Genomic DNA, 13,330 nt, shown 5'->3' with positions numbered 1-13,330 from the left:
GGCTTTCTTTATTCCCACTTCTTGCCTCCTGCTAATAGGTCAGTGCTCTATCCATGCTAGTATCTTTCTTGTCAAGTTAGGAGCCATGGGCTCTTAACTTAAGCAGCCTCATTTATGGCACCTTGTCAAAGGCCTTCTGAAAATCAAAGTACACAAAGTACACTGATTCTCCTTTGTTTATCCTGCTTGTTCAAAGAATTCCAAGATATTTGTAAGGCAAATTTTTCCATTAAGGAAAACATACTGACTGTGGCCTATTTTATCATGTGCCTCCAAATACCTCAAAACCATACTCTTAACAATTGTCTCCAACTTCCTCCCAACCGCTGAGGTCAGACTAACTGGCCTATAATTTTTTTTCCCTGCCTGTCTTCCTCCTTGAAGAGCAGAGTGACATTTGCAATTTTCTAGACCTCCAAAACCATGCCAGAATTTATTGATTCTTGAATGATTATTACTAATGCCTCCACAATTTCTTCAGCCTTCTCTTTCAGAACCCTGGGCTGTACACCTTCAGCTCCAGGTGACATATCTACTTTCAGACCCTTCAGTTTCCCAAGCACCTTCTCCGTAGTAATGGCAGGTTCACTTACTTTTGCCCCTGACACTTGAACTTCTGGCATACTGCTAGTGTCTTCCACAGTGACAACTGGTCCAAAATATTTATTCAGTTCATGCAGCGTTTTCTTGGGTAAATTGGGTAAACAATTGTTCCATGGTTCTTCACTTTACTTTCTTGTCCTTCACTTCCTCTCACCCCCACCCAAAGAGGTCAACAGTCCTAAATCCTAATCCATTCCCTCTTTGTTTTAGCCTGTCTCATTGTCCTTATGATGTCCCTTGGCTTGAAATGAATGGTACAAGCTGAATGCACAGTGCAATGTTAACTGTCTGTTTCTCACAGTAGATGCTGAGTTCCTATAGGTTTTGATCCAGATCATTGAGCTTTTACTGTAGTTTCAGTTGTGCTGAACTTGTCTCCCATTTATAGAAAGGACATTGGAACAGCAGGGAACGCAGAAATGACTTTAAAAGAGGTTCACACTTTCAGGAGGAACAAAGGGTGGAGCTATATTCTCTGGAAAGAGGGAAGCTGAGAGGCATTTCTGATAGTGAAAGGGGTTGCTAACAAGGGTGTGGATATGACGTTTCTGTTCAGAGGCCAGAAGTGGAGATCACCTGTGTAATGAGGTTAAGAACACAAGAAAATAAAAGCAGGAGGAGGCCAAATGGCTCCCTAAACCTGGCCTACCATTAGTATTATCATGGCTGATACCCTCTCAATATCATCTTTCCTTTGCCAATATTTCAAAAATGTATAAATTTACTCTATTAAATACACCCAATGATTTAGCCTCCACAACCATACTGGAGTAGAAAATTTCAAAGATTAACCATGCTCTATAAGAAGAAATTCTTATACACCTTGACTCTATTTTATCCCCCTTGGTTCAGTCCCATCCTGCCTACATCTATGACATCTCACGCACTCTTGATCTCTTCAATGACTTTAAGTTCCCTGGCCCTGACTGGATTATTTTTACTATGGATGTGCAGTCTCTATGCACTGCTATCCCCTGTCAGGAAGGCCTTAAAACTCTCTGCTTCTTCCTGGACAGCAGACCCAACCAGTTTCCCTCCACCATCACTCTCCATCTATTGGCACTGGTCCTCACCCTCCATATTTTCTCCTTTGGCTCCTCCCACTTCCTTCAAACCCAGGGTGTAGCCACGGGCACTTGTGTGGGCCCCAGCTATGCCTGCCTTTTTATTGATTACACGGAACAGTCTATGTTCCAAACCTACACTGACATTGCTCCCCAACTCGTATGCTACATTGAGTTGGGGAGCTTGTCAATTTTATCAACTTTGCCTCCAACTTCCACCCTGCTCTCAAATTTACTTGGTCCATTTTTGACACCACTGGCTCCTTTCTTGATTTCTGTCTCCATCTCTGGAGTTGGTTTATCTCCTGATATCTCTTATAAACCCACTGACTCTCTCAGCCATCTTGACTATACCTGTTCCACCCTGTCACTTGCAAAAATGCCATTCCCTTTTCTCAGTTCCTCTGTCTCTGCCGCATCTGTTCTCAGAATGAGACTTTTCATTCCAGAGCAACTGAAATGTCCTCCACCTTCAAGGAATGGGGCTTCTCTTCCTCACCATCAGCACTGCCTTCACCTGCATCTCTTCCATTTCACACTCATCTGTACCTTCACCCCATCCTCCTCCTGCCACACCAGGGGTATGGTTCCTCTTTCCTCACCTACCACCCAACAAGCCTTCACATCTAACACATAATTATCCTAACTTCCGCCATCTCCAGTCTGTTGGGATCATCTATTGTATCCAGTGCTCGTGGTGTGGCCTTCTGTATGTCAGTGAGACCCAACATAGATCAGGAGACCACTTCATCGAACACCTTTGCTCTGCCCACCACAAGAAGCGTGATTTCCTGGTGGCCACCAATTTTAATTCCACTTCCCATTCGCATTTTGATATGCCAGTCCATGGTCTCCTCTACTGCTGCAATGAAGCCACACTCTGGTTGGAGGAGCTACACTTTCTATTCCTTCTGGGTAGCCTCTAACCTGATGGCATGAACATTGATTCCTTGAGCTTCTTGCCCCCTTCCCCCTTCACCATTCCCTTTTCTTGTTTCCCTGTCACAACTTCTTACCTGTCCTTCCCCTCTCTCTTGTGCTTCTCCTTCCCTTTCTTCTATGGTGTTCTGTCCTCTGCTATTAGATTCCTCCTTCTCCAGCCCTTTATCTCTACACCAATCAACTTCCCAGCTCGTCACTTCACCCCCTCCTTCTCTACTGGTTCCACCTATCACCTGCAACCTTGTACTACTTTGTCCCCTCTGTCACCTTATTCTGACTCCTCCCTCTCCCTTTCCAGTCTTGATGAAGGGTCTCAGCCCAAAACGTCGTCTGTTTATTCTCATTCATAGATGCTGTCTGACCTGCTGAGCTCCTCCAGCACATTGTGCGTGTTCCTATACAACTACTATTTTTGCTCCTCAACTCCCAACCTTGAGATTCTCCCACTAGTGGAAATATCTCAACATCTACTGTCATGGCCCCTTCAGGATCTTTGTATTATTTCAATAAGGTCGCCCTTCAATTTTCTAAACTTAAAAAAATGTACTGTAGACCTAACTTCACTTGCTTATGTCTGAGGAGTTAACCTAATAGACCTCTCTTAGACTACTGTCTTTTGCTGGTACAATGAGGTGGCCAGAACTGTGCATATTAATTGTACTCACTAGTGAAGCATTTGGAAGAAATTCCTTTACCCAAAGCATGACTAGAATGTGGAACTGGTTATCAGGAATGTGTAACGCAAATAATGGAGATGCACTTAACTGAAGCAGTAAAAGCACATGAAGAGGGATGGAAAGTAAGAGATGCAGTGAGATGAAGTAAGATAGGCGGGGAAGCTTTGGAGTAGATACACCATTTTAAGTTGGCAATAATGTCTGCTTTAATGCCACTTTCCTCTTTCTGACTGGATGTATCTAATAAGGTGGTTATTGAATTCATTAGTGGAACCATTGCCCAGGAAGCATTGTTAAGGGGGTTTGAGAATATTGTGGCAGACAACAGATTTCTCCTCTGACCCAATTCTGCTTGAATGGCAATTCGTCCTTCATTTCATTCTTGTCTTCAGATTACAGAAGAAAAATGGGAAGCAAACAACACCAGTAGCCACAGCAACAGTTTCCATGGTTCACAGTGTTCCAGAATTGATGGTGAGCTCTGAGGTGAGTCCAGTGGAATTAAAGTTGTATATCACTGTTTTGCCTTTCTTTCCTGATCTCTCATTTTAGTTTATCTCCTACTGCCCACGCTCTTGCTGGTGTCTTTTTAGAACAGTCTTCAAATTAATCTTTCTATGAATTTCTTGTTTCTGTTACCCAGTCCAGTAGGTTGCACTGTCATGAGTACCTGACCTGATCAGTAGGTGGTGCTGTTGCTCGGTAATTGCTTAGCATTGAGGCTGTCCCAGTTGACGTTTGAGATTGCAGTAATTGGCATGTTTATTTATCCAAGTAATTTGCAAATAAAAAAAATCTTACCTACATCGTTCCCAGCATAATTTATTCCTTGCTGTTTTTCCTCCAATCCTTTTGAAAGTCATGCTAAATTTTTGTATTCACTGCTGCAGAGTTTCCGGCAGTGTTTTCATTTTTGCTCCTTTCTCTTTTGCATCATTCCACAGACAGCTTTGCTGGAAACGATGCCTGGTGCTTAACGGGCTATGTTATGAAGATAGGCTGCAAAACAAAGGTTGTGTTCCTATTGATTGTGTCACAGTAGTGTGATATACAGAGTAAGAACTCGGCACCTTAAAATGAAAGATGCGCCGTTTAGTGAATCAGAAAGCGCTTTGATTCCCCCATAGGTGAGAGTAGAAGACAACCAGTTAATAGGAATTTTGAAACCGTTAGACTTGCATGACTGTGGATATCAATTGATGTCAAGATAAAAGATTAAACTGTAGGACAGATTCAAAACATTGAATAACCTATCCTGATTCTTTTTCCAACAGCACTTGCCTTATTTTGCCCTTAAGTTCTTCCATATTTCATACCAGCCATGAAACATATTCCTGTTCGTTCAGAGTTGATGGGTTTTAAGCCATTCCATTGTTGCAGTGATCTGCCTACTTCTTCACAATGTACCACCGATATATATGGTGAAGGGAGTTCACTTAACAGTGAAAGTTGGACAGGATAGTTGTGCTGCACATTACTGGTTCTTCTGACATTCTCAAGTGCTTGGCAATCACTGGCGTGCTTATGGATTACACAATGCTACGCTCCTGCTCGAAGGAGGAAATATGGATCTGTCTCAGACTAGTGTGTCGAATGGTCTCATCCTGCACCGTGCCCTTCTCTTTTATAATTCAAAGAGCGGGAAAAAGTTGACGTAGAAGACTGATGGTCAAACTCTCTTGGAACATTGAATGTCTTCATTTCCCAGGAAATGAAAATACTTTGAAAGCGGCCTGTAAAATGTATGAAGAGATTGAATAGTCAATAGTTGAGTTTAATAGTTGAATTTATTGTCATATGCATAAATGCATATACGCACAGATGCAATGAAAATCTTACTTGCAACAGCATTACAGGTGCATAGCATCATATAATCAGCATTCCCAAGAAAAACATAAATTAAACTAAATTAAACCATTTTTGCAAGAACACAATTAGAGCAAAAAAAATCCATTGTCGTTCTAAGTAATCAAAGTGGTCACAGTGTTGTGATTAGGGTTGTGCTAGTTGGTTGAAGAACTGAATTGTTGAAGGGAAGTAGCTGTTCTTGAACATGGTGGTGTGGGACTTCAGGCTTCTGTCCAGCATTCAGTGGTACTTGCAAGAAGATCTTTGATAGCTGTTGCCATCTTGACACAGTACCTCCTGTAGAAACTGCTAATGTGGAGAGAGGTGTGCCTGTTATGTATTGAAAAGGACAAACTAGAGAAAATATGTCCAGTTATAGGGTGTCCAAAATATGTGGGTGTAAATTTAAGACAATTGCTGTTAAGTCAAAAACTGTAGAGCAGGGGCTCCCCAATTATTCTATGTCATGGACCAATACGGTTAAGCATGGACCCCAGGTTGGGAACCCCTGTCTAAGGGAAGTTCTTTGCCCAGAATATAGTGAGAATATGGGTGTCATTTGGTTGAGGCATTTACCAGGGATTTTTAACAGAAAGCCACATGAGGGAGAAAAGAATAGAAAAATATGCCAATGTTAGAGTTGGAGGAGGCTTAAACAGAGTGCAAAGTCAGTCATGGATATGGAGATTAAAAGGCATTTTACTGTGCTGCAAAGTTGTTTCTCTGTACGTGCTACATTAACATGGGTTTAGATTTTTAAAAAATTCTTTTCTTTACCCCTCCCCCCCCGCCCCCACCGCTCCGCCTTATCACCTCTACCACACAGCAAGCTGAGCAATTGGGTCGAGAGGACCAGCAGTGGCTACATAAGAACCGAAAGCTAGTGTTGATGGTGGATCTGGATCAGACCCTAATCCACACAACAGAGCAGCTGTGCCAGAAAATGTCCAACAAGGTGAGTTCTTTCTGAGTGTATACAAACCCAGGAAGAATAAAGGAATGGTGAATAAAGGGGGAATGGAGGGAAAGATGTGGTGGGATCCTGCTGGAGCTGGCGGAAGTCTTAGAGAATTATGTGCTGGACAGAGAGGCTGGAAATGGATAGTCAACATTTCAGGTGAAGATGCTTCATCAGGTACTTCCGTCTTAGCTATTTGTACTCTATCTGATGCTCTCAGGTAATTGCAAATACCTGTAAACATCTGCATAGTCCTTCTCTTTTTGTATTGATAATGAAGTTGTGATCTCACAGGCAGGGCACATTTTTAAAGCAGAAATCTTGCAGGGGAGTACTGACCGAAGTCATGGCCACTGTAAAATCATGCCAAGGGAAGTGATGAGAAGTCTGCTGACCAGACACTGGATTAGAAAAGTTCGAAGAATACCTTTGTTTGGGGTTATTAACAAAGCAAAATTGGATTAGGGTGTAGAATAGTTAATTTTCTTGTTGTTTAACTTTCCTATGCTAGTTTATGATTTTATTATCTACGTGTAATTGTTCAATAAACGTTCCAGAAATTATACTGCTGATTTTATAGTTTTCCAGAAGCTTCTCAGCTTTTCTGCAGCAAATGTTACATCACTGGAATCCGGATGTTTAATGGGTTTGTTGCTTTCACTGGGATGTTTATTTCTAGTCTGAATATGAGATGACTACAACTTTTTCTTGATACTTAATAAAATGGCTGTAACCACCAATTTTATGCCTCGTTCTGGACTTCTGGAGAGCCTCTGGATCAAAAGTGCCAGATCCAGCAATGGCGTTGGCTATGATCCAGTGATTAGCACTCTGTTCTCTTGGTCAGGGTGAGTAGTTGGAGGTTTCAGCACAGACTGACAGCTGTTGTGGTACTGAGGGAATGCTGCATTGTTGGGAATGTCAGCTCATAGCTGATAGGTGAAACTGAAGCCCCTTTTGCTCTTGTGGAGAAATACCTTGGACCCTAAAGCACTATTTTGGCAAAGCGTAGACACGTGTGTCCTGACCACAACCAACAGAGCAATCTCTGGCCATCACTGTGATCAGTCTGTGAAAGTTTACTGAGCACAGATACACACTGTGTTTCATACATTACAACACTGAATGTTAATTATAGTGTCTCCTTAAAGCTGTTTTGTGCCCAGTGTTAAGTCTGCTCTGTAGGTCCCTTGGCAAGCCCTTTCATGAATATCCAGTTAGTCAGAAGCTGTGTGGCCCATGCAGAACTCACCTTCTGCCCAGTCTTATGAGTTGATTAGTGGGTGATTAGTATGGTGCATGTGATCGAAAAATTGATTGTGGACATGTCTGTTCCCTTAGAGTTTAATTGTGCTGTTTTCTGTTATTGCTTGCAGGGGATTTTTCACTTCCAGCTGGGCAGAGGAGAGCCAATGCTGCATACACGCCTGAGACCGCACTGTAAAGAGTTTCTAGAAAAAATAGCAAAACTCTACGAGCTACACGTATTCACCTTCGGGAGCAGACTGTATGCACACACCATTGCAGGTACGTAGGAAAAAGTGGACAGCAGTTTCTAACCTCTCAAGAGTAGCATCAAAACTTGGGAATATTTTAAAAACTGATTTGTTAACAGGATGTTGCAGGAGAGACATTGCCCACCACTGGTTACCACCTGAATTAAATACTGGAGGTCGATCAAGGGTCAGAGGGTAGGGGGTCACATTGGCCAGACCAGATTAGAAGGGCAATTCCTCTACTCTTTCAGTCCAGATGAAGGGTCTTTAATGTCCATTTTCCTCCTCAGATGCTGCCTGTAGCTTTTTGTTGCTTGAGATTCCAGCATTTGCAATCTTTTGTGTGTCACTACCTGTCATGTGCCCAGTCTGGCCACTATTCTCTTCAGGTCCTGTCCAGTGGTAATGCCCAGTGATGTTCTCTCCTTGACCCTTATAACCTCGAGTAGGGTTTGAGTTGATAATACTGTTACTGCTGCTTTTAACTAATGTTCAATATAGTGTGAGGATGGTGGGCTGGGGTGGATATGTTGACATTTGCCTCTGAGAATTGGGGCATCTTTGTGTGCAAACACAAGATTTTGTTGTGTGTGATACTAATGGAATGCAGCAAAGTGTCCTGTTATGTAACACAGATTCCAGTTATTTCCCTTGTTTAGGAATGAACTTGTAACATTTAAGTTCATCCAAAGGAGTCTGGTTAAATATAGAGACCAGTGTGGGAACCTGAAAAGCTAGAGAAACTTAAAGGGTCATGCAGCATCTAAGGGGAGAAATGTGCAATCAGTGTTTTATTTTTGGTTGTGACCCTTCATTGGTCTGAATGATAGAGGGGAAATGACTGTTATATACTGCCTGACCTACTGATTTCCTCCAGCTTTTTGTGTGTTGCTCCACATGTTAACATCTGCAGCCTCTTATGTCTGCAAGGTTAGAATTTGGTTTAGAATTGTGAAGCATTTCATTATCTGTTCTTAATTGCAGCACCCAATAGTAAATTTTCATTTAGTTGCTTTACATGAAGTGACAAGTTTGGAAATTCTCACATTGGGGAGGGTATCTTTGTGTGGTCACTTTATTTGCTGACCTATAGTCATGTCCAGGAACTGTGGCAATTCTCATTTGTACTGTTTCACTTCCGTACAAGACAGCATCTGGCCCTAAGCCATCGGCGTTAGTTGCAGAGCCCGGAGGGTGACTTTCATTCTGAAGCATGCATCACTTTGGACTCCTGGTTCAGAATACAGACTCCTACCTGGTGATGAATTGTCAGATTTTAGTAAGATGATAATATTTTGGCCCACCAAGCTTTTGTCAAGGCTACCTTTCAAGACTGATTCACTTTGGAGAACAAATTCCTTAACAAGTAGCTGAAGAAAATTTGTAAATTTTAATGAAACCACTTGGTTTGAAAACATCAGAACCAAATTATTAAAGGCAAGATTATTAAAAATTATTGGATTGGGATTGATCGAAGGTATAGTAGCACGACCTAATTCACTGGCAGATGAGACATCAAGTGTTGAATGGCCTTATCCTATTTTGAATGTAGACACTACCTCTCCATAATAATAACTGACTTCACGAAGTTATAGAGGCAACCTGTGATATATTTTAACCCATTACCTCTAGAATGTGCGGAACTGTGCCATTTCATCCCTTGACAAAAGTAGTTTTACTTAAAAGTAAATTGAAGCTGTCTTGGAAAGGCATGTCCTTTCTTGATTTGTGTATTTCCAATTTTTCCAAGGAAGTTTTATTTTGGACAGTGATTCGCCTTTGAGATTAAGTTCCGAGGAGTGATGGTAATTAAAGTGTTAAGTTTCATAGAGATGGGAACATGTTTACAAAGCTGAACACCACAAAAAAAGACTTCTATTTCTGTTGCCTCTTTCACAACCAAGCATTGCCCAAATGTTCTTTAATTGTCAAAATACTACTTTGGGTCTTTTCATTGGCTTGAAGTGAGAAGCCTTTTTGGCAGTTACACCCAGCAAGTTTGTGCAGGTAACAGTTAATCGATGGATACTGTGTTGACGCTGCTGTTTGTGCTACTACTTCGCAGCTCCAGTGACCCAGGTTTGATCCTGTCCTCTGTGCTGTGTGGAGTTTGTATGTTTTTGTAAGTTCATGTACTTTCACCATGTAAAGCAGTTTTCTCCCGTGCCTGGTAGATTAACTGGCCACTATAAGTTTAATCTAATGTAGGAAGGGGGAGGCAAGAGAATTTGGGGCAGTTGAGAGCAATGTGAGAGAAAATAAGTTATGGGAGTCAAGTAGGAGAATGGTAAAAGTCAGATGTTATAGAATCGAAGAACCAAATAGTCTTCGCTGATAGAACTCACACGGATTCAAATGTACTCTACATTACATTGACTGTAATATTATTATTTTAAATTATGATTGCACATGGCACATTTAGATGGAGACATAACATAAAGGTTTTTACTCATCATGTAAGTGAAGAATGTAAGAAATAAAGTCAATTCAATTTCAATTCTCTTGTGTCATAATGAAATAAGTGAGAATGGACAACTAATCTGTTCAGTTGATGTGGATCTGAACTCATTGGTACCACTGTCACCTGAGTTTACTCAATTGTGCTCCATCTGTTGCCTGTCAGCCTTGCTTAGTGCAGGTAGTGTCAATAACAACAACTTTCATTTACATGATAACTCTGGTACTGTCATATTTAGCTGTTTTACAAGAATGAGCAGGGGTCAAACAAGTTGGTGTTAGGAAACGTAGTGGCAGCTCGAACAAGCCAATGCCACTGCGGGCAACCATGTGGGGAATTACCCTTGTATGCTGCACCCTCTGATCACTCCAATAGTAATGTTCCAAAAAGCTGAAGAAATGTATTTGATCCTTTATTAGCAACTAGCAAAACACACAATCTTGAAGTGATGCAATTAAGTATTCAACAAAAAATATGACACCTGGCAGCCCCGAAACTAAACTGCCCAGAACAAGGCATGAATGTGTAGTTAAATCCTTTGCTTTTACCACACCCTCGCTCCCGTGACTAGCTACCACAGAAAACCGCGCAGCACAGAATACAATGCAGATTGAACACAGATGCATGGCTCTGACAGTAAAGTTGTGTCTCACACTCCAGTGACGTGGTTCAATCCTGCTGTCTGCCTGGAGAGTGGTTGCAATCCTGGTGACTGGGTTTTCCCTGGGGTGCTCTGGTTTCCTACCACATCCTAAAGATGTATGGTTTGGTAGGTTACTTGGAATTGTAAATTATAAGTGAGAAGCGGAATCAGGGAGGGCTTGCAGATGGAGTTGATAATGTGGGGAGAATAAAATTTGGATTCATATAGAATTAGCGCAGATTACTCCAGTGGTATATTTGTTTCTCTAGCTTCCAGCATCTGCCGTCTCTTGCACATGGGTGGTTGATAATCATTGTGACAAAGAGCCTGCTGTTTCTCTGCTTGTATCCCCCTGGGGGATGTGATGGGGAGGTTGTGTTCAAATTGGGGTCAGTCATTGTTTTCCCCAAACACCTATAGGTCATAAGTTCTCACAAGGAGACACTGGAGCAGGTGGAAATGTAGGTCTTAAGGAACAATTTAGTGTACTGGAGGTGGAGAGGTTCATGGAGGGGAGTTTAAAAATTTAATTAACCAGTCAAGTTACAGTTCATTTTTAAATCTCAGTGATCTATTACAAATCAATCTAAAGATTCTGCTATGGAAAGAGTGGAAGGCAGCGGATGCTCCAAGTTTGGAGTAGCTTTGTGAGTTCAGCTATCTAAAAGCATTTGTTTGATAAATAGCGAGCTCCTCGGGAGGGCTTCTTGCCACTGCACGAGACTGGCAGCTCCAAGTCAACCTAGGGAAGCAACTGAAGTTCCCAGAGAACATTGCAGCCACTCTGTTCCGCCCAGACATGGTTTTAATATTGGAGTCTACAAAGCAAGTGTTCCTGCTGGAACCTACTGCCTCCTGGGAGGACCGGATTGAAGAGCGCAAGAGGGCTAAATACACATGTTGTTGTAGAATGCTGGAGCAATGGCTGGAGAGCTCGCCATGAACCAGTCAAAGCTGGGTGCCGGAGCTTCGCTGGCCATTCATCACAGTGGACTCTTAAACTCCTTTGGAGTAAAAGGACCGCAGTGCAGAAGAGCCACCAAGAACATTCTGAATGCCGCTGAAGAGGCCTTGTGGATCTGGAAGGGGGATCCGTGGATTAGTGTGCCACTTGGACACAAGTCTGGGGCTGATCACCTTCGGCTGGGTCACCCAGGTGAGGGTATCTGATGATTAAAGATCCAAAACACCCTAGGACCCCGGGTTCATCATTGAAGGCATGTCCAAGTAGCACCAGAAGTATATTCTACAACTACGATGGTTTTTGTGCAACTCAAGGGAAGTTGATGGTTCCCTGCAAGAACCATGTGAGTTGCTGAGAAAATTGGTTGAGTAGTCACTACTGCAACAGAAATTTTGCTGGGTATGTAAAACATACTGAATTTTTTTTTTGTATAAGTTTGTTGTAACTTTCAGTGTAACGTTGTCATCCAAGAACTCACCCTCCCACCCAAAATGAAAGCAATCACATCTGAGTTGTGACCCAGCCCACACTGAGGAACAGATATTACACAGAGAGATGTCAAAACATTTTCATGGTTGGGTGAACATTTTGTCTTTGTGATAATGTTTACTAAAAATGCTAGGAATAATTCTGCTGTTCATTAATTTCTTTCATTTCCTCGTTACACAAGGTCTTTCTTTTTGTTCTCTTTTCTCCCTTTTGTTCTTTCTTCCCCTCCCTGAATTATTTGTTCCTTAAAATCGTATTGTGCCCACAATATTTCGGGGTTCTGACAAGGTCAAGGTCCTGAAATAGGTGCTGTGTGATCTGAAGATTTCCAACATTTTCTATTTATGCCACCCACTTCTGGCATCTGTACTTCATTAGGTTTGCCTTCATTATTTTACTTGAAAGTGCTCTGGACTTCAATCTGTAGGAAAATATATATACATTTAATTTCTCCTCATCCTGTATGCAGAAGCAAATGAAATGAGTTGCAATGCTGCTTAATTCTAAGACATTTAAAGTTTTCAATTGTCAAATTATCATGAGCTAAGTAACAATTTGTCATTTGGACTCATTTGACAGTCATCTTCAGCATTATGTAATAATAGTTAACATTTTTAAATCTCTGCATCTTTGATGTATGGAAAGTGCCTAATATCTTTGAAGCTGTTTGGAATTTGATTTTATATCTTTGCATTGCTGGATGTCCTTGTATGCAATCAGTGAATGTTAACAGATACCAAAAGCAATGAGGACTCTGTGTGGGAATTTATTATATGACCATTTGAGCACAAGAATGAATTCATCTCACTGATTTGATACTGAAATCTAGTGAGCACCATTTGAAATATTGTGAACACGTCTGGCCTCGCTACCCGGGAAAGGATATCCCTACAATGAGGGACGGCAGTGAAGGTTCACCAGAGTGATTTCTGAGATGAGTTTGACAATGCAAAATGGGCTTGGGTTTAGAAGAATGAGGAGTGATCTCACTAAAATAAGCAAAATTCTTAACAGGCTTGTTAGGATAAATGCAGAGCTGAAGAGAAGAGGAACTGTGGAAGCTAGATTGGAGCACTTGAGCAGGAGGAACTCGGCGTGTCAGGCAGCACCTGGGGAAGTTAAATCCAGAGTTGACATATCAAAGTCGAGTCAGTTGACATTTGCACAAGTGTGTGTATGCACAGATGC

The 13,330-nt window shown here is 41.8% G+C and overlaps 1 protein-coding gene across 2 annotated transcripts in view; it reads left to right on the top strand.

The window, feature by feature from the left end:
* ctdp1 (CTD (carboxy-terminal domain, RNA polymerase II, polypeptide A) phosphatase, subunit 1) overlaps positions 1-13,330 on the top strand; it is a 324,193-nt gene that overhangs the window by 38,073 nt on the left and 272,790 nt on the right. For both annotated transcript variants that reach the window (XM_059972529.1, XM_059972536.1), the window contains exons 3-5: positions 3,679-3,772; positions 5,961-6,089; positions 7,469-7,619. In XM_059972529.1, the coding sequence (XP_059828512.1) occupies positions 3,679-3,772; positions 5,961-6,089; positions 7,469-7,619 (374 nt within the window). The remainder of the gene's footprint in view (positions 1-3,678; positions 3,773-5,960; positions 6,090-7,468; positions 7,620-13,330) is intronic.

The sequence above is a fragment of the Hypanus sabinus genome, chromosome 1, assembly GCF_030144855.1.
Source record: "Hypanus sabinus isolate sHypSab1 chromosome 1, sHypSab1.hap1, whole genome shotgun sequence".
Lineage (NCBI taxonomy): Eukaryota > Metazoa > Chordata > Chondrichthyes > Myliobatiformes > Dasyatidae > Hypanus > Hypanus sabinus.
This window is presented reverse-complemented; position numbering and strand designations above follow the sequence as displayed.